At 43.7% G+C, this 19,626-nt stretch overlaps 1 protein-coding gene across 1 annotated transcript in view; it reads right to left on the bottom strand.

Moving 5' to 3' along the window:
• Nucleotides 1-5,466: 5,466 nt before the first annotated feature.
• Nucleotides 5,467-19,626, bottom strand: part of CLNK (cytokine dependent hematopoietic cell linker) — a 105,382-nt gene continuing 91,222 nt past the window's right edge. The window contains exons 15-19 of the mRNA XM_045574108.1: nt 18,662-18,702; nt 15,649-15,782; nt 14,139-14,216; nt 11,408-11,563; nt 5,467-6,111 (exon numbers count right to left, since the gene is read on the bottom strand). Of these exons, the coding sequence (XP_045430064.1) occupies nt 5,965-6,111; nt 11,408-11,563; nt 14,139-14,216; nt 15,649-15,782; nt 18,662-18,702 (556 nt within the window). The 3' untranslated portion in view covers nt 5,467-5,964. The remainder of the gene's footprint in view (nt 6,112-11,407; nt 11,564-14,138; nt 14,217-15,648; nt 15,783-18,661; nt 18,703-19,626) is intronic.

Genomic DNA, 19,626 nt, shown 5'->3' with positions numbered 1-19,626 from the left:
GACTATTTCAACAGGAAAATCCATGCAATGCCAAAGCATTCTTTTAAATAGTTGCACACTATTCCACAGTGAGAGTACACTTAATTTAAGTCCTTTTTATTACTGTACTTACATTTTTTTTTTCTTTGTTACTGGGCAGACAATGCTTCATTAAACACCCTTCCTCCTTTCTACTTCCTACTTCAGGAAGTATACTTTTAATTCTTCTAGAAGTAGAAGTGGTGGGAAGGATACATATATTTTTCATTTTCACAGAGTTTGCCAGATTAATTTCTAAAGAATTGTGGGATTCCAGTGGCCACTGTTGCTAATAATTTATAGAAGCATGGCCTGCCACCACTACCCACCCAACTAGCGCTGGATGTAACGACCTTCTGAATGTTTTGCCTCAAAGTCAGATGTTTCTTCATTTCCCTGCCTCTCATTGTTTCCTGTGTTGCTTACGAAGTAACTTCAGCCCTGGCCAGTTGGTTGGGCTTTATCCTGGTCAAGGGCACATGCCTGGGTTGTGGGCTTGATCCCTGGTGGGGAGGCAGCCAATGGATGTTGTGTTCTCACACTGATGTTTCTCACTCCTCCTTCCCTTTCTCTCTAAAGATCAATAGACTATTCTTAAAAAAAAAAAAAAAAAAAAAAAAGTACCCCAAATACATACAATATGACCACAAATGGCAAGGGCATGTAGTTATTGTTATATATTTTTATCGTTAAATAATTAATAGCCATGAAATTTTTTTATGTAGGTATATATTTTTTCTTATAAATATATTTTTCCTTCATTTGACAGACAATTGTGTTTCCAGCAAAACTTACTTAAATAAACCAATCTTTGCCCACCTTTATCACATCTTCACTTTCCTATTTGTGAATTCCCAGTATGTTTCAGTTAGAATAGCTTTATATTGAAAAAAAAAATCTAGTAGGGCAAGCTTGCCTGCCTTCTCACTTCATCCCACTATTTTTTTTCTACCAGTGTCATTGCTGCTTAGCCCCCTAAGTGCACAGAGCTTGGAATTTGATGTGTGTATACTAACATGTGTAATGATTTCCATATTTATTCCTGTAGATCTATATTAAGCAAAACATGAATTCATACTGATGTCTCCAAATCTCATGCAGAGTTACAGCTCATTCTGACCTGATCTTTGCTTATTTTCATTCTAGTTGTGAGAAGCCTGACTCCTCCACCCACCATCAATTTAGTTATTTGCATTTTGTAAAGGAGTTTTGTTTGTGTGCATAGGGCACATAATCTGAAACTTCCTTTCTTTGTATTGTCTGTGTCAGGTTTATGTGCTTATTTGTGTATTTGTTTATGATTGGGTTTTTGTGAACCTTATAAAGTGTTCAGAAATGTTCTTTCTCGATCTTCTTAAATAGTTTGTGAATTTTGTGTTATAACTTTAACATTTTTTGTAGGATCCTTCATGATGTAGAGCAAGCATGTTAAACTCAAAGGCTACCATGGGCCAAATAAACGAAGCATGTGGCCTGTGGGCTGCGAGGTTGACATGCTTGATATAGAGCTTTCTTTGTGTGGAAAAGTTGCTGATTTCTCTTAAATGGAGTGCTGGCCCTAGCTGGTTTGGCTCAGTGGATAGAGTGTCATCCTGGGTTGCAGGCTGAATCCCCAGTAGGGGGTATGCAGGATTCAGTTCACTCAGTGATTCTCCTCATTGATGTTTCTGTCTCTCTCTCCCTCTCTCTCTGAAATAAGTAAAAATATATTAAAAAAAATTAAAGTGCTGCTGAAGTTTCCTGTTTCTTCTTGTATTAGTATTGTCTTGATGGAATTATATTTTTCAAGCTCACTGGAAGGTGCTTATGATATGTCTTTAACAGCCTATCAATGTATATAAGATCTGTTGTTTTCCCTTTTATTCTTTAGTAATTTGTTTTCTTTTGCTTATGTTTTTTATTACTATTGCGAGCTGTTTATTAATTTTAATTGTTCGAAGAACCAACTTTTGGCTTTTATTTCTTTTTGCTTGTATCATTGATTTCTGCTCTTATCCTTAATATTTTCTTCTTTCTACTTACTTTCAGTTTAATTTATGTTTTCCTTATGTTTTAAACTGGAAACGTAGGCACTTCATTATGGAACTATCTTTAATATGAGCAGTTAAGCATTTTTAAGCTATCGATGTCTATATTATATCATAGTTAAATGGCAGCTATATCCCTTAAATTTTGCTGTTATGTTTCATTATTATTCATTTTTAAATAGTTTTAAACCTTTATGTTTTTTCTTTGACCTTGAATAATTTAGAAATGTGTTGCTTAATTTCCAAATATTTGGAGATTTTTCTAGACTTTATCTTAATATCTTGCCTCATGATTCCTCAATAGCTCTCCCAACCCCCCACACAAGTACACCCAAGAGCAGAAGTTTTCCATTAAGTTTGAAAATTTTAACATTTTTCTGGTTGAAAACAATTTAAAGCCATCATAAATGGCTCCAGCAAAATATTTATTATTGGCCTCACTAAAAGCACTCGGTGATAAAGTGTTAAAATAAAAAGTCATGGGAAATCAACTTAGTTGATCTTATTTATTGTATACTTATTTGCTGCTATTTCTCCCACTTAATTCACTGCTGTAATACAATATTTACAAGATTGCCTAACAACATATACATACAGAAACTGGTGCTTGTAACAAGGTATTATTAAAGATGAGGAAGATATAAATGGATCCAAATGGGGATGATTTTGTCAAAAAGGAATATTCATGAATGCTATAATCAGATAAAGCTAAAATCCCACTGAGGAGAGGAATAAAGTGACACGTTTCAACTGAAAATGAAATCATAGTTGAAGAGGGATCAAATACCTTTGGAATTTGAGCATGACAAGCCCAAATCATTGAGCTTTTTTTTTTATTCTATATTTTATTGATTTTTTACAGAGAAGAAGGGAGAGAGATAGAGAGCTAGAAACGTCGATGAGAGAGAAACATTGACCAGCTGCCTCTTGCACACCCCCCACTGGGGATGTGCCCACAACCAATGTACATGCCCTTGACTGGAATCGAACCCAGGACCCTTCAGTCCGCAGACCGACGCTCCACCACCGAGCCAAATCGATTTTGGCACCAAATCATTGAGCTTTTAATTACAGATCAATGAGACGCTAGACACTGAATGGGGTGTTGTGTATGAAAAACTTGGTTCCAGCCATGACTTGGCCAAAATCACCATAAGATGCACAGCCAAGAATGCACAGCTTCCTCAGTTGTAACATAGGTTCAGAATCCTGGCCCTGCCCTCTTTACAGAACTGTTGTAATAATCAAATACAGTTAAAGTTTATAAATCTTTATCCTGTAGTGATTGACTTATAAGCAACATGTCATTACAATCAACTCAGAACCAGATTCCCTTTGGCAGACACGGGGATGGGCCACCTGGCTCTTCCTTGCAAGAAGAACTTGCTGATTGCCAAGTTTTCTGACAGTCTCCAGCTGCAGTGCCTCAGGATGTCCTATGGCATTTGAAGGTCATGTTTTTTCTGGACAGCCCTGGGCAATGAGTCAACATGGGTGGTGTACGAACACCTGGCCACTTCTGCCCAGTGTGGGACTCTCCTCTGTGGGCAATCTTTGCTCTGGAACTTACCGATGGGCTGGCCAAGGCTCTCCCAATGCTATGTCTCGGTCTGATGCTCTTCCTACTCATCTTCCGCCCTCCCCTCTTTCCTCCCTAAGTGTCAGACCTAAGTCACAGCCTGTAGGCTCTCCCTGCCCACTCCTGTCCCTTCTCCCCAGCATTACTTCCACTAAATGTTTGCACTTCTAACTCCTGCCTTGGCATCTGAGTTCCACAAAGACCCAGCTAACGTGCCTCAGATCCCAGTCATCTAAGCAAGCCCTGCCAATGTTTTGAGTTTTCTATTTTTTTTTCCCAGAGATTTTTCACATGTTAAGTATCATGAGCATTTTATTTTAAGATGGTCGATTTCTACTGCCTTTTCCTCGTAGCAACATATCATGCATTTATGAATAAGAGGTGAGAAAGTATTAAAAAAACCCATAAGCCTCATAAACATGCTAGCCACCACCCGATGTTCATTTATTTTAATAGGAGCATTGCTTGAGGAGATTCAGAAACATTTCTTGAGAACACAGCACAGAATGGCATGGCCTCACGATAAGTGAATCAGAGGTCTCAGTAAAATCTGCCAATAGCTTTTTAGAGTGAGGCATGGGTTCTTCCCACACATGAGCCTGTGGACTCTCTGCAGAGCCCACTTACACACTGGCCTGGGTTTGCTGAAACCCAGGTGAGCATGACCAGCCCCCGTACTGCCCTCAGCTCTCACCAGTCTGCTCCTTAGTAGCCAGGCTCCAATGTATACCGCTTATCTCTTGGTTTCCATGTTACCCTATGCAGGCACATCTAAGTCAGGGTCAGGTGGGTATCAGGAGTTCTAACTTGCCCGACTGGTGAGGCTCAGTGATTGAACATTGACCTATGAACCAGGAGGTTACGGTTCCATTCCCAGTCAGGGTACATGCCCCGGTTGCCGACTTGATCCCTAGTATGGGTGTGCAGGAGGCAGCCAATTAATGATGCTCTCTCATCATTGACGTTTTTATCTCTCTCCCCTCTCCCTTCCTCTCTGAAATAAAAAAAAAATATATAAAAGAAGTTCTAACTTTACAAGGAGCTCCTGAATCAAATGCCCCTGGTCTGTCCTAGAGGTGTTACCTCACATTGACTTTGTGAAAGGTCAGAGCCAGGCACCTGGTTGGTAAATGCTCCCAGTGCTCATTGTCTGCTATTTTGGACAAGAGATAATCCTGGGCATTGTGTGTAGTATTTTCCTTGGTATCCCTTTGAATTCTATTTTGGTTTTACTTCTACATGGAAGCTACAATGACATAACTTTCACATGGAAGCTTTGGCAACATTTGAAGTCACTGTGTACTATTCATTTCAACCAGGCCTCTTTTTTTTAATTTTTTAAACTTCACTACAAGAATTTATTTAGTGATATATTTTGAGGTAGGTAACCCTGAATTTTTAAATCATTTCTCTCTCTCTCTCTCTCTGTAAAATTTCACAGGGCAGCAAATGTACGTGGGAAGATGTGCTTGGAGGGAGGCAGGCAAGAATATGTAAAAATCTGGGTTCTCTTCCTCTGTTGAATAAAAGTACATCCTCCTGGCCTTGAGCAGCCATAGTGCAGTGTTCCCACAATGTAACGCTAACGTGAAGCCTGCTCTTCCTTTGAATGGAAGTCCACAATTGGACTTTTAAGAATAACTATAACTTCCCTCAGGCTTAAGCTTACTCCCTTACTAGGAATTTGCTAATTCCATTTGTCCTAAAGCTAAGGCTGGGGTGGGGGACCTGAGGCTGTGTCCTAAAGTAGAGTATACTGGAGCTGGCCATTCCACACCATAGGGAACGCATTTCTGATTTCTGTCTCACAAGCGATGTTCACAAGTGCTCTTGTTTTCCTACCTCTGTAATTGAATTGCCAGGATGACAAATAAAATAGAGCTGACATTCACTAACACCTTCAGCATAAGGGATCCCCTAAACATTGTAAATTCACAAGTCCAAACATTTCTGAAATAAACAAGGTCGTACGAGGTCCTGGGAAGAGCATAGACTTGGGGGTCTCCCCCAGACTCGCCATGTGCCAGCTGCAAACATCCCAGCGATAGTTTCTTGTAACCTCTGTTGCTTATCTGTAACGTGAGATATTTTTAAAAGATATTTCTAAAAGATATTTTTAAAAAGCTAAGTTTGATTTAGGCAGCTTATACATATTTGTTCTGTGGTTTGAGATTTCAAAAACCATGGTTGAGTTTCCAATTCCCATCATATAATAGAACGATTTTCTTTTCTACGAAATCTAAGATGTGATCCCTTAAAACCCCAGATGAAGAGTCTTTGGAAATAGGTGAAAAGTGATAGAGGCCCGGGATCCAGTGGACTGAAGATAAGCAGATCAGGCTATGGAGGCGAGGAGAGTCTGCTGAGAGGGAGGGGCAGCGTCAGGTAGCACTGCTCCTTGTGGGCCCGGGTCTTATCTTTTCCGTCGATCAGCACAATAGGAAAATACTTGAAGTGTTCAATGATGTCTTCCACCGAGTCAAACTTCTGAAACACAGACAAGAAAGTTAATGAAATTCACATCCTTTTGGAGCTTGTAGGTTAAAGTACAGATGTTCAGTTTTACTTGGAAAAGGGAATTCATTAACATTTGGGGAGGGAAGTTTGTAAAGGTGTGTCAGAAAGCCATTTTAAAAAGGGGTGTGGCAATCTCTTAAAGGATGAGTGACAAGAATCATAATAAAAGGCTAATACTCAGATGGTCACCATGCCATGACGCTGTAATGCAGTGATGCCATAACGACCCATCAGCAGCGACCTGAGGCTGTGTGGTGCCAGGCTGGGGTGGGGGACATGAGGCTGTGTCCCCCTCCTGGTGGGGCTACTGGGGGTGGGGCCAGCTGGGTCTGGGTCTCCCCCAATAGGGGTGGGACCGGGAGCGATTTTGAGGTGCATGCGGGTGGGTGAGGATTTGACTCTGGGTCCTCGGCAGGCCCCAGTGTCTGACAGGAGGGAGATTTTCATACACATTTTACTAATTTTCTTTAATCTATGACACTTTTATTATAAAGGGAAAATAGCAATATTAAAATATTTCCTCTAATTAACTCCCTTTTAATGTGCATGAATTTCATGCACTGGGCCACTAGTAAGATAATAAGGGAGAAAAGGCACTTGGGGAGACCAAAGATGAGCTAAGGCAGCTGAGCTTCCCACATCCAGTAGTCAGATCACTGGGCCAAGCTTCATCTTTATCACAGGTCCCTATTGTGAGCAGGTAAGATAAGTTAGATGAGTGAGTTTCACAGCAGTCAGCCCAGGGGAAGGCCTGGTGTCTCCCTTACCGTCCCCCTACCCGAGACAAACCCAAATGCAGACAATCAAGACTTGGCTTTTGCTTAGTAAATTGGTGGGAAAGGACTGTAGAGAACTCTCTCTCCTGTAACCCCTCCTGTTCTAAGTTAGTGTGATCAGAATGTCTGTGATGACCATGGGCTGCTGTTGGTTCTTCATCAATTTAGCTTCCTTCCCTGGGCTTCTTGTGACATAAACAGATCATTTCACTTCTGTGTTTCTAGAGGTGTGCAGATAAAGTCCTGAGCAGGTTTGAGAGAAAGTAAGATTATGTCAAGTTTAGGGGCATCAGAAAGTGCTTTGTCGAAGATACCAACCTGAAGTGGGTTATTCATTGTGAGTGATTCCAGATACACCAACAGGGCGGGTTAAAGATAGTAAAAGCAGAGGAAGAAGCAAGACGGGGGGTTGAGAGAATGTGGGCATCAGGTCTGATTGGCTGAGTTTGGAGGAGTCCTTGGAAGGGAATGCTGGGAGAGAATGAGGAATAACTCACACCACCTGCCTTCTAAACTTCTGACCACAACATTGAGCCTCCTGGGCTATTTTGTGAGGTTGAGCAATGTCCTTGAAGAGCTAAAGACACTCCAGCTCAGAGGTCACATAGCTGCAAGGCCAGGACCAGGAATGGAATCTGGTTTTGCTGGACACCTGTCGGTGCTTTCTTGATGCAATGTTGCCTGTGGCTGTCACCCTGATGTCCCAACAGACCAGGGCAGAGATGACACAGCCCCAAGGAAGGGTGTCATGGAGGGGACGACCTGATTCTGCTTCGGTTCTGTCTACTCCTCCGTCTGCGCCCCCATCCTGGCACAGAAATGTCCGCAGGCCTTAGGGGTAGCCAGCAGGAAGTGAGATGGTCAAGGTCCCTGTCTTCACAGAGGTGACATCCTGACGGGGGCAAAATAAATTCCCCCACACACATAGATCATTTCAGGTAATGTGCCGTGGGAACCATCAACTTTGGGCTGGAATCTCACCAGGCCACCCAGGGGCCTTCCCTTGGGGGATGCATTTGTCTGTGGGGAGATTGGGGAGGGGGGGTACCAGGTTGGAATGCAAGGTACCCATAACTGCCATGGCTGTCCCCTCTTCCTTCCCCTTGCCAAGGCATGGGAGAGCGGTGTGGGTAGGAAAGATATGTGTGATGAGTCTCCTGACAGTGGCCAGTTCCCAGAGCCATGCCATTCTGGTTCTTCCTGGCGACTGAGTCCACATACCTACTCCCTTGCCCCCAAGCTCCTCTAAGTAGGTTCTGTCTTTCTAGAGTTCTGATTAAAATTATACACGACTTGCATGTCTGGGCCTGTCACTGGGTCTGTTAGCAGAGTTTTCAATGAGATAAGCTGTCTATCATAGGCAGGTACTGGATAAATACTACTTAGTTCCTGCCCGGGGCCAAGGTAAGGCAGCTCCCTGGCTGTCCAATGGGGTAATACTCAGTCTGCAAAAGCTGTCCTAAGCGAAGGGCCAGTGGTGCCCGGATGCCTGCGTTCCACGCAGGTCTCTCCCACCCACCAGCTGTGTGTCCCTGGGCCAGTTCCTTACAGGCTCTGCCTCAGTTTCTCTGTGCACAGCGATGGTGATGTTAGGACCTGCCTGTGAGGGCCGTGGTGAGGATTAGCTGACTGTACAGCCTCTAGAAGAGACCTCGGGGTACAATGAAGGCTCAACACACATCAGCCATCGCTGTGAGCTCCTGCCTCCACGGTTGTGAAGAACACGAGGAAGGAGCAATGAAATCCCCCAAGACGTGCAGACTGTCCCTGTGAGCCTTAAGGAAGAACAGAAGTTTTCCTGTTTCATTTCCAGTTTCCTCTCTCTCTCATCATGCTTGACAAAACAAAAAGTGATTCATGAGAACAACGTTCCACATAGAACTCTTGCATAACACTGGTTCATGCACACGGCGTGACGGAAATGCTCTTTCCTGGTGGGCATCTTCAGAGGGAAGGCGCTTGCTTCATATTCTCATTCCTGCTTGCTTAGGACGGTCCCGGAATAATGGATTCCACATTAGTTGTTTTAATAATCCTCTCGGGTGACATTTTATATGAACCACGTAGTAGGAAGCGGGCAAGGCAGGGGCCATAAATCAGACTGTCAATTCTCCTTATTGACATCTAGTGATAAGCCTGCAACTGATATAGTGCCCTGAAGAGACTTTTAAAAATTATAATTAAGCTCTTGTTTAGATATGAAAATATGTTTTTTTTTTGTTTTTTTTTTTTAGGACACCAGAAGCCATCCTAATATTGGATCTTAACGTTGGTTTAGGCCTTTTGTGTTTGCCCTGTGTGTTCACTGTAGGCTACATTTCACTGCTGGAGGGTATGCTGGTCTGTTTGGGCACACACATGGGAGTGAAAGCAGGAAAAGAGAGGGAAGGAGAGAGAGAAGGAGAGAGAGGAATAGAGAGAGGGAGAGAGAGAGGGAGGGAGAAAGGCGAGAAGCAGACAGGGGAAGTAAGAAATAAACTCATGGGTGGTTTTCTAGTCTTCAATGTTGAATTTATCGAGTGAACATCAATCATAATGTTCAGCCATGGCTCATACATCTTTGCAGGACAAGGTAAGGCCTGAGGACTGGACTGGCTCAGTAACTAGCAAATGGATATAGTGGACTGACTGGTGGTCCCCAAATGTGCCATGTCCTAACCCCTCAAATCTTATGTATCAAAGAGGGACTGTCTCTTCACATGGCAAAAGTCAGGATCACGTTGAGGATCTCGGGGAAAAGAGCGTATCTCTCCTAGGTCCCCCTAAAAATAATCACAGAAGGGAGGGAGAGCCTTCCAAGGAGGAGGAGGCAGTGTGACCACAAGGCGGGGGTTAGAGTGAGGGGCCGCAGCTCAGGGACGCTGGCAGCCAGAGGAGGCAGGGGGATCCTCCTGAGCCTCCAGAGGGTCAGGCCCTGCCCACACAGGGACCTCCAGGACTGTGAGAACACGCGCCTGTTGTTTTAAGCGACAGAGTTTGTGGTCCTTTGTCGGAGCAGCCGCAGGAAGGAAGGCACCGATGCTCCCTGAATCTGGAGATCCTCGCCTGTGCCTAGTGCACTGGTCTAACGAAAGGGCCCCCAGGGCACAGGTACGATGGAATCTGATACCCCTTCTGCACCTGCCTCTGTGTGACCAGCACTCTATTACATCATCTCATCTTTCACTCACAGCCACCGCTGGAGACAGGTGCTGCTGCCCTGTGTGTGTGGTGACATCTGCAGTGCGCAAGACAGCCACAAAGCCACACAAAATCAGAGCGGTCTCTGAAACCCGGTCTCACTCCAGTTTCCAACTGACTGCCATCAGATGAAGATGCTGTCTCTTCACTGAGCTGGCTCCTATTCAGCAGAGCCATCCCCTGATCCATCAGATTCTTTAATCTCTTTTTAGGAATGGGTGATTCACCCGGCTGGCCTGGCTTAGTGGTTGAGCATCAACCTATGAACCAGGAGGTCACGGTTTGAGTCCCGGTCAAGGCTCGATCCCCAGTGTGGGGCGTGCAGGAGGCAGCCAATCAATGATTCTCTCATCGATGTTACTATCTCTCCCTCTTCCCTCCTCTCTGACATCAGTAAAAATATATTTTAAAAAATGGGCGATTCTTCCTCAGCCAGGGAAGGGCCCCCACTGTGACAGGTGACAGGTGACAGGTGCAAGCTGGGCCTGTCTGGCTTGTAGCCCCGGGCCTGGCTCACAGGAGAGGCAGGAAGGGGCACCTGGGAGATACTTTCTCACCAGCACGGTGGCACCTTTACATCCCTGTGCTTTGTTCTCCCACCTGTGTTCTGGCTGTCTCCCAGTGCTGGGGTTTGTGTGGCTTGCCATGATGTGGTCTGAGACGGCGTGAGGAAGCCGGCATTTGAATTCCAGCTTTGCCGTGACTAGCTGTGACAGAGTTTTTGAAAACTAAAATGAGATCATGTAGACAGACCAATTCCGTGACCATATGCAGTGACAATCCATCTCCTTTCCCCCTTCCCTGTGGTTCATGGACACAGTTAGGCATGGGTGCTGTCACCGATTCATCCTTCACCCGGCCACCTGCCAGCCCCTCTAGCCTGACTCCGGGCACTGGGCGCTGTGAGGAAGCCCACCTTCAGTCTGGGGACCAAACCTCCCAATTCCTCTTGCCAGCAGACCTTGTCTGAAACGCCAGCAGCGGGAGCTCAGTGCCGGGGCAGGAAGGCCTCTGGCATGGAGGGGGCATTAACAGCCTCAGGGGAGGGCTCTGGGCGGCAGAATGGAGAGGCCTGGCAGAATGAGTTTCCTTTAGTGGGCAAAGCAGGGTGGAGGGGGAGTGTGAGCCATGTGCAAGGATGCTGGCCTGAGGGGCTGGGAGGGTTAATTACACTCTCCACCTCCAGGGTGGCGCTCTTTCCTCCCATCCTGCAGGCAGGGGACATGGCGGGGCCTTGGCCAGCACCCTGCACCCTGTTCTCCCCTCATTTTTCTTTAGCGCAGAAAAGGGGAGCCGTTAAGTATACCTACTTCGTCTCCTCGGAGTCCCGTCCCCAGGGCAAACTGCCGAGTCCTCTCCAGGAAGCGGATTTTCACGTTGTAGACTCTGTTCCTGTGAAACACCACCAGCACGTAGGGCTCTGTGTGGGACTTGGCCGAGCTGTCTCGGACCAGGAACGTGCCGTCCTGAAGGAGAGGAGGCGTGATTACCCCTCAGGCTGCCCGCGTCCCACCCTCGCCACGTGCAAACGGCGATGCCCGGGCTCCCGGTTCCCGATGGCTTTAGTTTTGGGTGAACTAGCTCTTGACTCAGTTGGACTCGGTGGTTATGGGGTGACAGTATGTATTATGGGGTGACAGTATGTATTATGGGATGATAGTATGTATTAGGATTCTTGTTATTTTTTGAGAAGTCAACCAGACAGATGACACCCCTTCTTCCAGATCTTCCAGCACCCACACCTCCAGGCTCCAGGAAGCCACCAGCTCCCAAAGGCCCCACCTGCCTCTGGGAGATGTCAATGGAGGGCTAGGGTCCCCAAAAGTGATGTGGAGCTTCAAGGTCACTGAGGTCAGAGTGAGTGTAGAGGCTGTAGGTGGGGGGAGAAAACATAGCCTGGCCTGAGGGGAAGGCAAGAGCAGGGCAGGCAGGAGGGGGCAGGAAAGGGCTCTGACAATGACCCAGAGGGGAAGGAAGCTCGGAAGCTTGCTGCAGAAGCCAGGGCTGTAGACAGCGAGGGCCGCGGTGTGGGGTGGTCTGAGGGCTGAAAAGGGCACTGACGTGGGCCAGCAATCGTCAGGCTCTCCCTGGGGAAAGACTCAGGCGGAAGGGCCGGGGAAAGGCTAAGGAATGGTGCGGGCCTCTGGAGGTGACCACACCTGCCTACGCAGCTCAGTCCTGTGGTCACGGGACGTCACTTACCTGATAAGAAATCTGACTGTAATTCCATAGGTTATTACAAATGATCTATACAATGAGGTTTTATGTATAATTTATAATAGTTGTTATATGTATTTATCTCTCTCATGAGTAATATCTGTATACTCATGTGATTATAGCATGTTACATGTAATTAATATTTATAATATATAGATTTATATTGTATAATACTTATGACATGACAGTGATTTTCATCTCATAGCACACATAAACTAATTGCTACAATTCTGAGGCACACCAAAGAATATATATTTTAGGCTGATCTGACAAGGTATTCATTCACACCAGACAGCTGTTGTTCTGCTGACTGTTGTCATTGTTTAAATTTGTTTAAGGGACAAGAGGTCAGGGCCCCTGACTAAATAGTCAGGTATTGCATGTTTTAAAAATATTTGTGGCATACTGGTTAAAAATTGTTGCTCTAGCCGAGACCGGTTTGGCTCAATGGATAGAGCGTCGGCTTGGGGACTGAAGGGACCCGGGTTCGATTCCGGTCAAGGGCATGTACCTTGGTTGCGGGCACATCTCCAGTGGGGGGTGTGCAAGAGGCAGCTGATCGATGACTCTCTCTCATCGATGTTTCTAGCTCTCTGTCTCTCTCCCTTCCTCTCTATACAAAATCAATAAAATATATTTTAAAAAAAAAAAAATTGTTGCTCTAGAATGATACTTAAAAATGTTAAATTTTATAAATAAAACTATGGTGACATTCTAATGATGCTGACAGCTGAGGTTTATTTGGAATTTCTCTCAAGATATCAAGCACTCTACATACATTATTTTATATGATCTTTACTTAAAATTTGAGGAGGTGTTTTATCCCCATTTTGCAGGTGAGGAAATTAGGATCCAGTAGCTTAAGTGAACCTCCCAAATCATCATAACTCATCAATGGGAAACTTGCTCTTTAAATATTCCAGCCTCCGAGAACATCGAGTGGCATTGAGACATTTTCTGGAACTTCTTTTGCCTAAAACATTTGGCTGTAATTGCAGCCTTAAGACTCAAGCACAGAACATGGCCAAAGATCAGTCAGGAAGAGGGGGCCAAGATGTGTGACCAATTTCTGGGTTTATTATCTTAAACTGTACAATGAGTTTATCACAATGAATCCTCCTTCTCTCTCTCTCTCCAATCAATCAATCAATCAATCAATAATATTAAAAAAATGAATGTGTTCATTAGCGGGTGAGTTCATTAGTGACAGGACCCCAATGAATTTTAACAAAACCTAGCTCTCTCGGTATTGATATTATAAAATTAAATAAGATAAACTTACATTAAGTTGCTATGGAAAACAGAATAATGCCCCTACACACAAGATGTCCATGTCCTAACTTCCAGGACCTGTGAATATGTCACCTTTACATGGAAAAAGGGATTTACAGATGTGATTAAGTGTCTTGAGATGGGAAATTATCCTCGATTATCTGGGGGGTGGGGGAAGGGTTCAATGTAATTGGGAGAATCCTTGTAGGAGGGAGGCAGGGATGTAAGAGTCAGACATGGGGTGGAGGGCACAAGTCAAGGCTGGCTGGCAGCCCCTGAAATCTGGAAATGGCAAGGAAATGGACTCCAGAAGGAACCTCCAGAGGGAACACAGCCCTACACCTTAATTTTAGTCCAGGTAGACCCATGTAGGAATTTGACCTCCAAAACTGTGAGAGAATCCATTTGTCTTAGTTTACTGAGTTTGTGGTAACTGCCAGCACTGAGAAATGCAAGGTGAGGCAATAACCAGTCCGTCGCAGTGCACTGCCTGCTATGCCCCCTGACCTGTGGGCGGGAAACCCTAAGCTGATGGGCCCATCGAGGCCTTACCTTGTTCTCCTTCATCAAGGCCTCTTCCACCTCCTGGCGACTGTACTCTCCGACGTACCATTCACTGGGCTGGTCCTCCTGCAGGACAGGTGACATGATGACTATCTCAGGGTCAAGGGGAAGCCCTAATAGTTAATTAATGAAAATGTTCTTTTGTTCCCCTAGTGCCAAATCACAGTTTGATTGACAGTAGAGATGTGGCACAAAAGTTCTGTCCCCGAGTCTGGATGCAGAAGCAGTAACTGCAGCTTAGGAATTGTAAAATTGGCGTGACGGAGTGACCTGAAATTCCACTCCATCTACATAAAAGGCCCTGTGCACCAGGCTCAGAATGGGTACTAAACCCTCATGCTCTCTACCTGCTGGAGCTTACTGAGATGGGATGGTTAATGTGTGTGGAGTCTAAGCTGCCCTAATCATGGGAGGGGAGGGCAGGATAGGTGTAGAAGGGAGCATCTTTAGGCCACTTGTCTATATTCCATTGCATTAGATCTCAATTTGAACCTTATTCTTCCTGCTTTTACCCCATGCCATGTTCCCTTATTTATACGAACTGATTTCTTTGGATTATAAAATCCATCATGACAGAGAGAAGACAGGGCAGTCAGAGAGATGCTCCACGGACCTACAGTTCTCAAGGATCTAATATTAAACAAGTCCCTATGTGAATCCATCACATCGAAGACCCCTCCTCATCCATTATCCCAATCCATCCCTGCAGCAACCCTGACAGGTGGGCATGCCAGGCGAGGAAGGGGCTCAGGAAGTCAATGCCTGTCAGCTGGTTGGCAAGTACTTCGTCGCTCAGTCTGAGACTGAGTCGCTGGTCCTCCCACAGATGGATCTTCCCAATGATGAGCATGTGTGTGAGCCAGCTCCCCCACCTAACTCCATGTCCTTGCTTCCTGCCATCCCAGGCCTGGCACAGGGGTTTGGCCAGGTGGATGTGCTTGCCATTCTGTGGACACATGGCTTCAGGACTTGGCATGAGTTGGTCCTCCTGCCTGGTATCCCTCCTACTTCTCACCTCTCCTCCTACTTGGTCTGTCATTCTCTTCCATCAAACTCATCTCTTATTGCAAGTGTCCTTTGGAATAAAGTCCTTTGCTTTTTATTTCAGTATATTGTTATAATTGTTCTATTTTACTGTTAGTTGTTGTTAATCCTTGACTACCTAACTAATAGTGAAGCTTCACCATAAGTATGTCCATATGTATGTGTGGGAAACAACACAGTAAGTACAGGGTTCAGTACTGTCTGTGGTTTCAGGCATCCACCAGGGGGCTTGAAACCCATCCCCTGGGAACAGAGAGCACGACTGTATAGAAATGAAAGAATCTGGTGGAAGAGCAATATAAAATGTTATACAGCAAAACTCTTTAAAATGTTAGAACCCAATAATATTGGAAAAAAGTTAAAGTCCACCGGGATATCCCTCTGAGGCAACGTTCAGTAGAGCTCTATTCAGACATCGAGTTTATCTAGAAAGACAATGCAGTGAGGTGTCTACCTCTTCATCAGACCTTGTGGAGAAAGGCTTCCTCCAGCAGATGTTTTTATAATGAAGAGCATATTCCCGAGGGCCACAGATGACTGGAGACTGACATCTCTGAGGAGGATGGGAATGCGTGCTTTCTTTACGATCTGGGAAAAGTAAATGTACATTTAAGTGCGATTTTGTTGATGTCATATTGCTTCCCTCCAACAAGGAGCTGGATGGAGCTGCCAGTCCTCCCTATGTCTTGGGCAACCTTGGTCTACACCACCAACATTTCACTCTGGGGCAATCTTGGCCTATACCACCATCATCTCACTCTGGGGTGGTCTTAGTCTACACCACCATGGCCTCACTCTAGATGGGACTCTTCCCTGGATTCTTTGGCTTCAGCTTTTGCCCCTTCTTCTCTAAGGCAGTCAGAGTAATATTTAAAAAATGTGATTATGACTTTGCTACTCCCCCTGGTAAAAATCCTTTCATGGTTTCCATTATACATGGAAGAACACCCAAATGTTTGACACCTGTCAGTGAGACACTCAATAATCTTTTTCTTCTGATTTCTCCATCCCCCATCCCTTCCTCCATCTCCCTATACATTGTTCCTTCCTTCCTTCCATCCACCAGTATACACCATCCATCCATCCATCCATCCATCCATCCATTTCCCCATCTATTGTTGCATCCGTCCATCCATCCACCCACCCACTCATCCCCCATCATCTGATCTTTTCTGGCCATAATGAACTTTGGTCAATTTCTTAAACAAGCCAAGCTTATTCTCAACTCAGGCAACACTATTTTTTTTTTTAATGTGAAGAATGACATTTTGTCTTAATGGAATCTTATTTTTAGTTAGTTTTTTAACCTGAAAGAAAAAATGACAAACTGTGGTTATTCAGACTTGGGCATTTGGCAGATATTTTATTAGACATGAACAAGGTGAGCCAGATATTTCATGGAAAACAATGGCAGTATTTGCTGCTAACTATAAATTTAGAGTTTTGAAATGCAGATTGGAATTTGGAAAAACTTGCAGCTGCTATCTTGACATAACAGCATTTGAAAAAACTTTTCTCTTGAGATTGGTGGTAGTAGGTAGTGATTTTAAACTATTTCATAATGAAGTATGTTAACATTGAAAAGATATGCTTAGGTCTATGAATCATTATTTTCTAAGTGACTAATGTATAAAGCTATAAAATCATGTCAGGGTATTTTTTTTTTTTTTTTTAAAGAAGGCAGAACAATCAATTTTAAAGTATTTAAAAAATTCCTTGAAAGGGTTTTGCTTTCAACTGGTACCTTAGCTTTAAGATAATACCACTTTTCAAGTTTTATTTTTAATTTGATTGCTTTTTAGAGGAAGAGAGAAACATCAATTGGTTGCTACCCATACTCACCCTGACCAGGGGATTGAACCCACAACCTGAGTATGTGCCCTGATTGAGAGTTGAATCCACCACCTTTTAGTGTGTGGGACAATGCTCCAACCAACTGAGCCACCCAGCCAGGGCACTTGTTAAGTTTTGATGTGATATCTTCTCTATATTCTTGGATGAAACAGCTGAGGTTTCATATTTTCACAGCTTATCATTTCATTTCAGTAAATAATAATAAAAATATGAATTTGAGGAAATTAAGGCTAAAAGGAAGGAGTGAGGTGTTATGAGGAATAGTAAATACAAGATTTGTAAATAATTTAGTAATTTCAAGCAAGAAAGAACTGCAAATAATTCACAAAGCCTTGAGAGCAGAAAAATAATATGGAAATAAAATACTGGACAAAAATCTCTCTCTCTATATATAAAAGCCTAAGCAACTGAACCACTGGTCAACTTGTCACTATGGCGTGCTCTGACCACCAGGGGACAGATGCTTAACCCACAGGATCAAGCTCCCTCCTGTCTGAATTGGGTCTTGGGTCTGTGGGGATAAGGCCAAAACTGGCTATCCAAGATTCCTGGAGGGGTCCTGGATTGTGAGAAGGGGCAGGCCAGGCCAAGGGACCCCACCAGTGCATGAATCTGTTCACTGGGCCTCTAGTAGCAAATAAAATGGAAGAGCAGTAATTAGTGCAATGGCAGAGTTATAAGCTAATATAGTCTTAATCTAGTCTAGAAAATATTACCAAAGTAATAGTCTTGGTTAGTAGCTTGACAAGAACTTTGAAAGAATAGAAGACTTTTTTTAAATTAAAATTTTAATTGCATTTATTGGGATGACTGGCTAATAAAATTATATAGGTTTCAGGTGTACAGTTCATAATACATCATCTGTATATTGAATTGTGTGTTCACCAACCCAAGTTAAGTCTTCCATCACCATTTAAGAATAGGATACTTTTGACATAGCAAATTTTGAGGTAAAATATTAAACATTAGGGAATATTTATATGCCAGATACCAAAAGTTAGGTTTCATGTGCATTTAGTCTGCTTCTGCTCATCAAAGAACTGAATTCTCTCTGGGATTATTAAGAACCAAGAGTATGCCTGAAACAATAGGTGTTCTATTTTATGGTTGCAAGGATTGTGGCTTTTTACATTGACCTAAGAATGTTTGTTATGGGGAATTATGTGCATTAAACTGTTTGTTGTAAGGGACTGTTTGACCACTTAAAGTTAAATTATATTTATCACAGTACGTTAATTTTACCCACACTTTAAAGCCTTGAAAATAGGAATAATGCTGAAGATAGTTCCCCTTTTAACATTTTATTTAAAAAGTTTTCTGTATTATTTGGGAAGAGGATGTAAACTTTAGAGTTTTAAAATCCAGTCATGCTTTTATTTAAAACATCATAATGCTCATAAGAGAGGAAAATGGAAACCACTTAAGTGATCTTATTTAATTACAGAGGAAAATTGTTATATTCACTCAATGAGATGTCAATGAAAACAACCTAATGCCCTTTATCTACATCCACTCAGCAAGTCTGAGGGTCACAGAGCCAAGTCACGGAGCAGGAATACTGTCGTGAGAGGACTTACCCGGCTGTTTATGATTCCTAGGTCAAGTGCTCTTACCTCTGCTTTGCATACTGTGGTTGCTCATCATGAACGAAGAGCTGAAGAAAATGTTAGAAACATTAGATATGGAACAAATAGACTCATAGGAGTTCTATTCATGTCATTTCAATGAGCACAATTATGATTCTTTGTGAAGACATGAACTTAGACTTGCCTTCTGACCACAGCCACTGTAGAGAATGGTATGTGGCTGGCCGGGCTCCTATTCCACAGTAATTATATCCCAACGGAGGGAGAGCACAGAAAGCAATTGAGTCTTCCTTGAAATGTGAGCTAGCTGAGAAAACTGTGTGGATTATTGTAAGTCCATAAAGAAAAAGGGGTTTTAAAAATACCTAATAAAAGACAATGGAGAAACCAATGGAGAAACCAATAAACACAATAATAATGATGTTACCAAGACTGTTTACCAATGGCTCTCGTTAGCACTTTACTTAATGTTTAGCTTTCCTTAACACTTAGCTTAATTTTCTGGTTCACTTTGTATTGTGGCCAGCGCCATCATTATAAGCGCGAGGTGCTACCACAGTTACATCTAATTACATGGGGCATGCTCCATTCCAAAAGAGCGCTATTTATAAAGCCTCCAGGCCAATTAAATGAAATCTAGCCCTTTCCTAGCACCCTGAAATCAACGAGGGCACACCTGGTTTTTGCTATCTTAGGGGAGCCTTGCTTTGTGGGTAAAAATGCTCGCAGGTTATTTAACCACCACGCTGTGTTGCAGTCCCAGCCAGACTTCTGCTGACATCCAAGACTTGGACTCTGTTAACACCAGATTCCTTTATCAGGAGCCAGTGTACGACCTCAATAAATGTCTGGGGAAAGTCATCTGTAGCAAAATGTCTGCCCGAACTGCATAAGACTTTTAAAAAGAAAATATTGAAGGACTAGGGACATCCTCTGAGGATATTTTAGGTCTCAAGTACTGAGTTTGTAAGGAATGAAGCAAAAACAAACAA

Source organism: Pipistrellus kuhlii, unplaced genomic scaffold, assembly GCF_014108245.1.
Source record: "Pipistrellus kuhlii isolate mPipKuh1 unplaced genomic scaffold, mPipKuh1.p scaffold_m20_p_1, whole genome shotgun sequence".
In the NCBI taxonomy this organism is placed as follows: domain Eukaryota; kingdom Metazoa; phylum Chordata; class Mammalia; order Chiroptera; family Vespertilionidae; genus Pipistrellus; species Pipistrellus kuhlii.
This window is presented reverse-complemented; position numbering and strand designations above follow the sequence as displayed.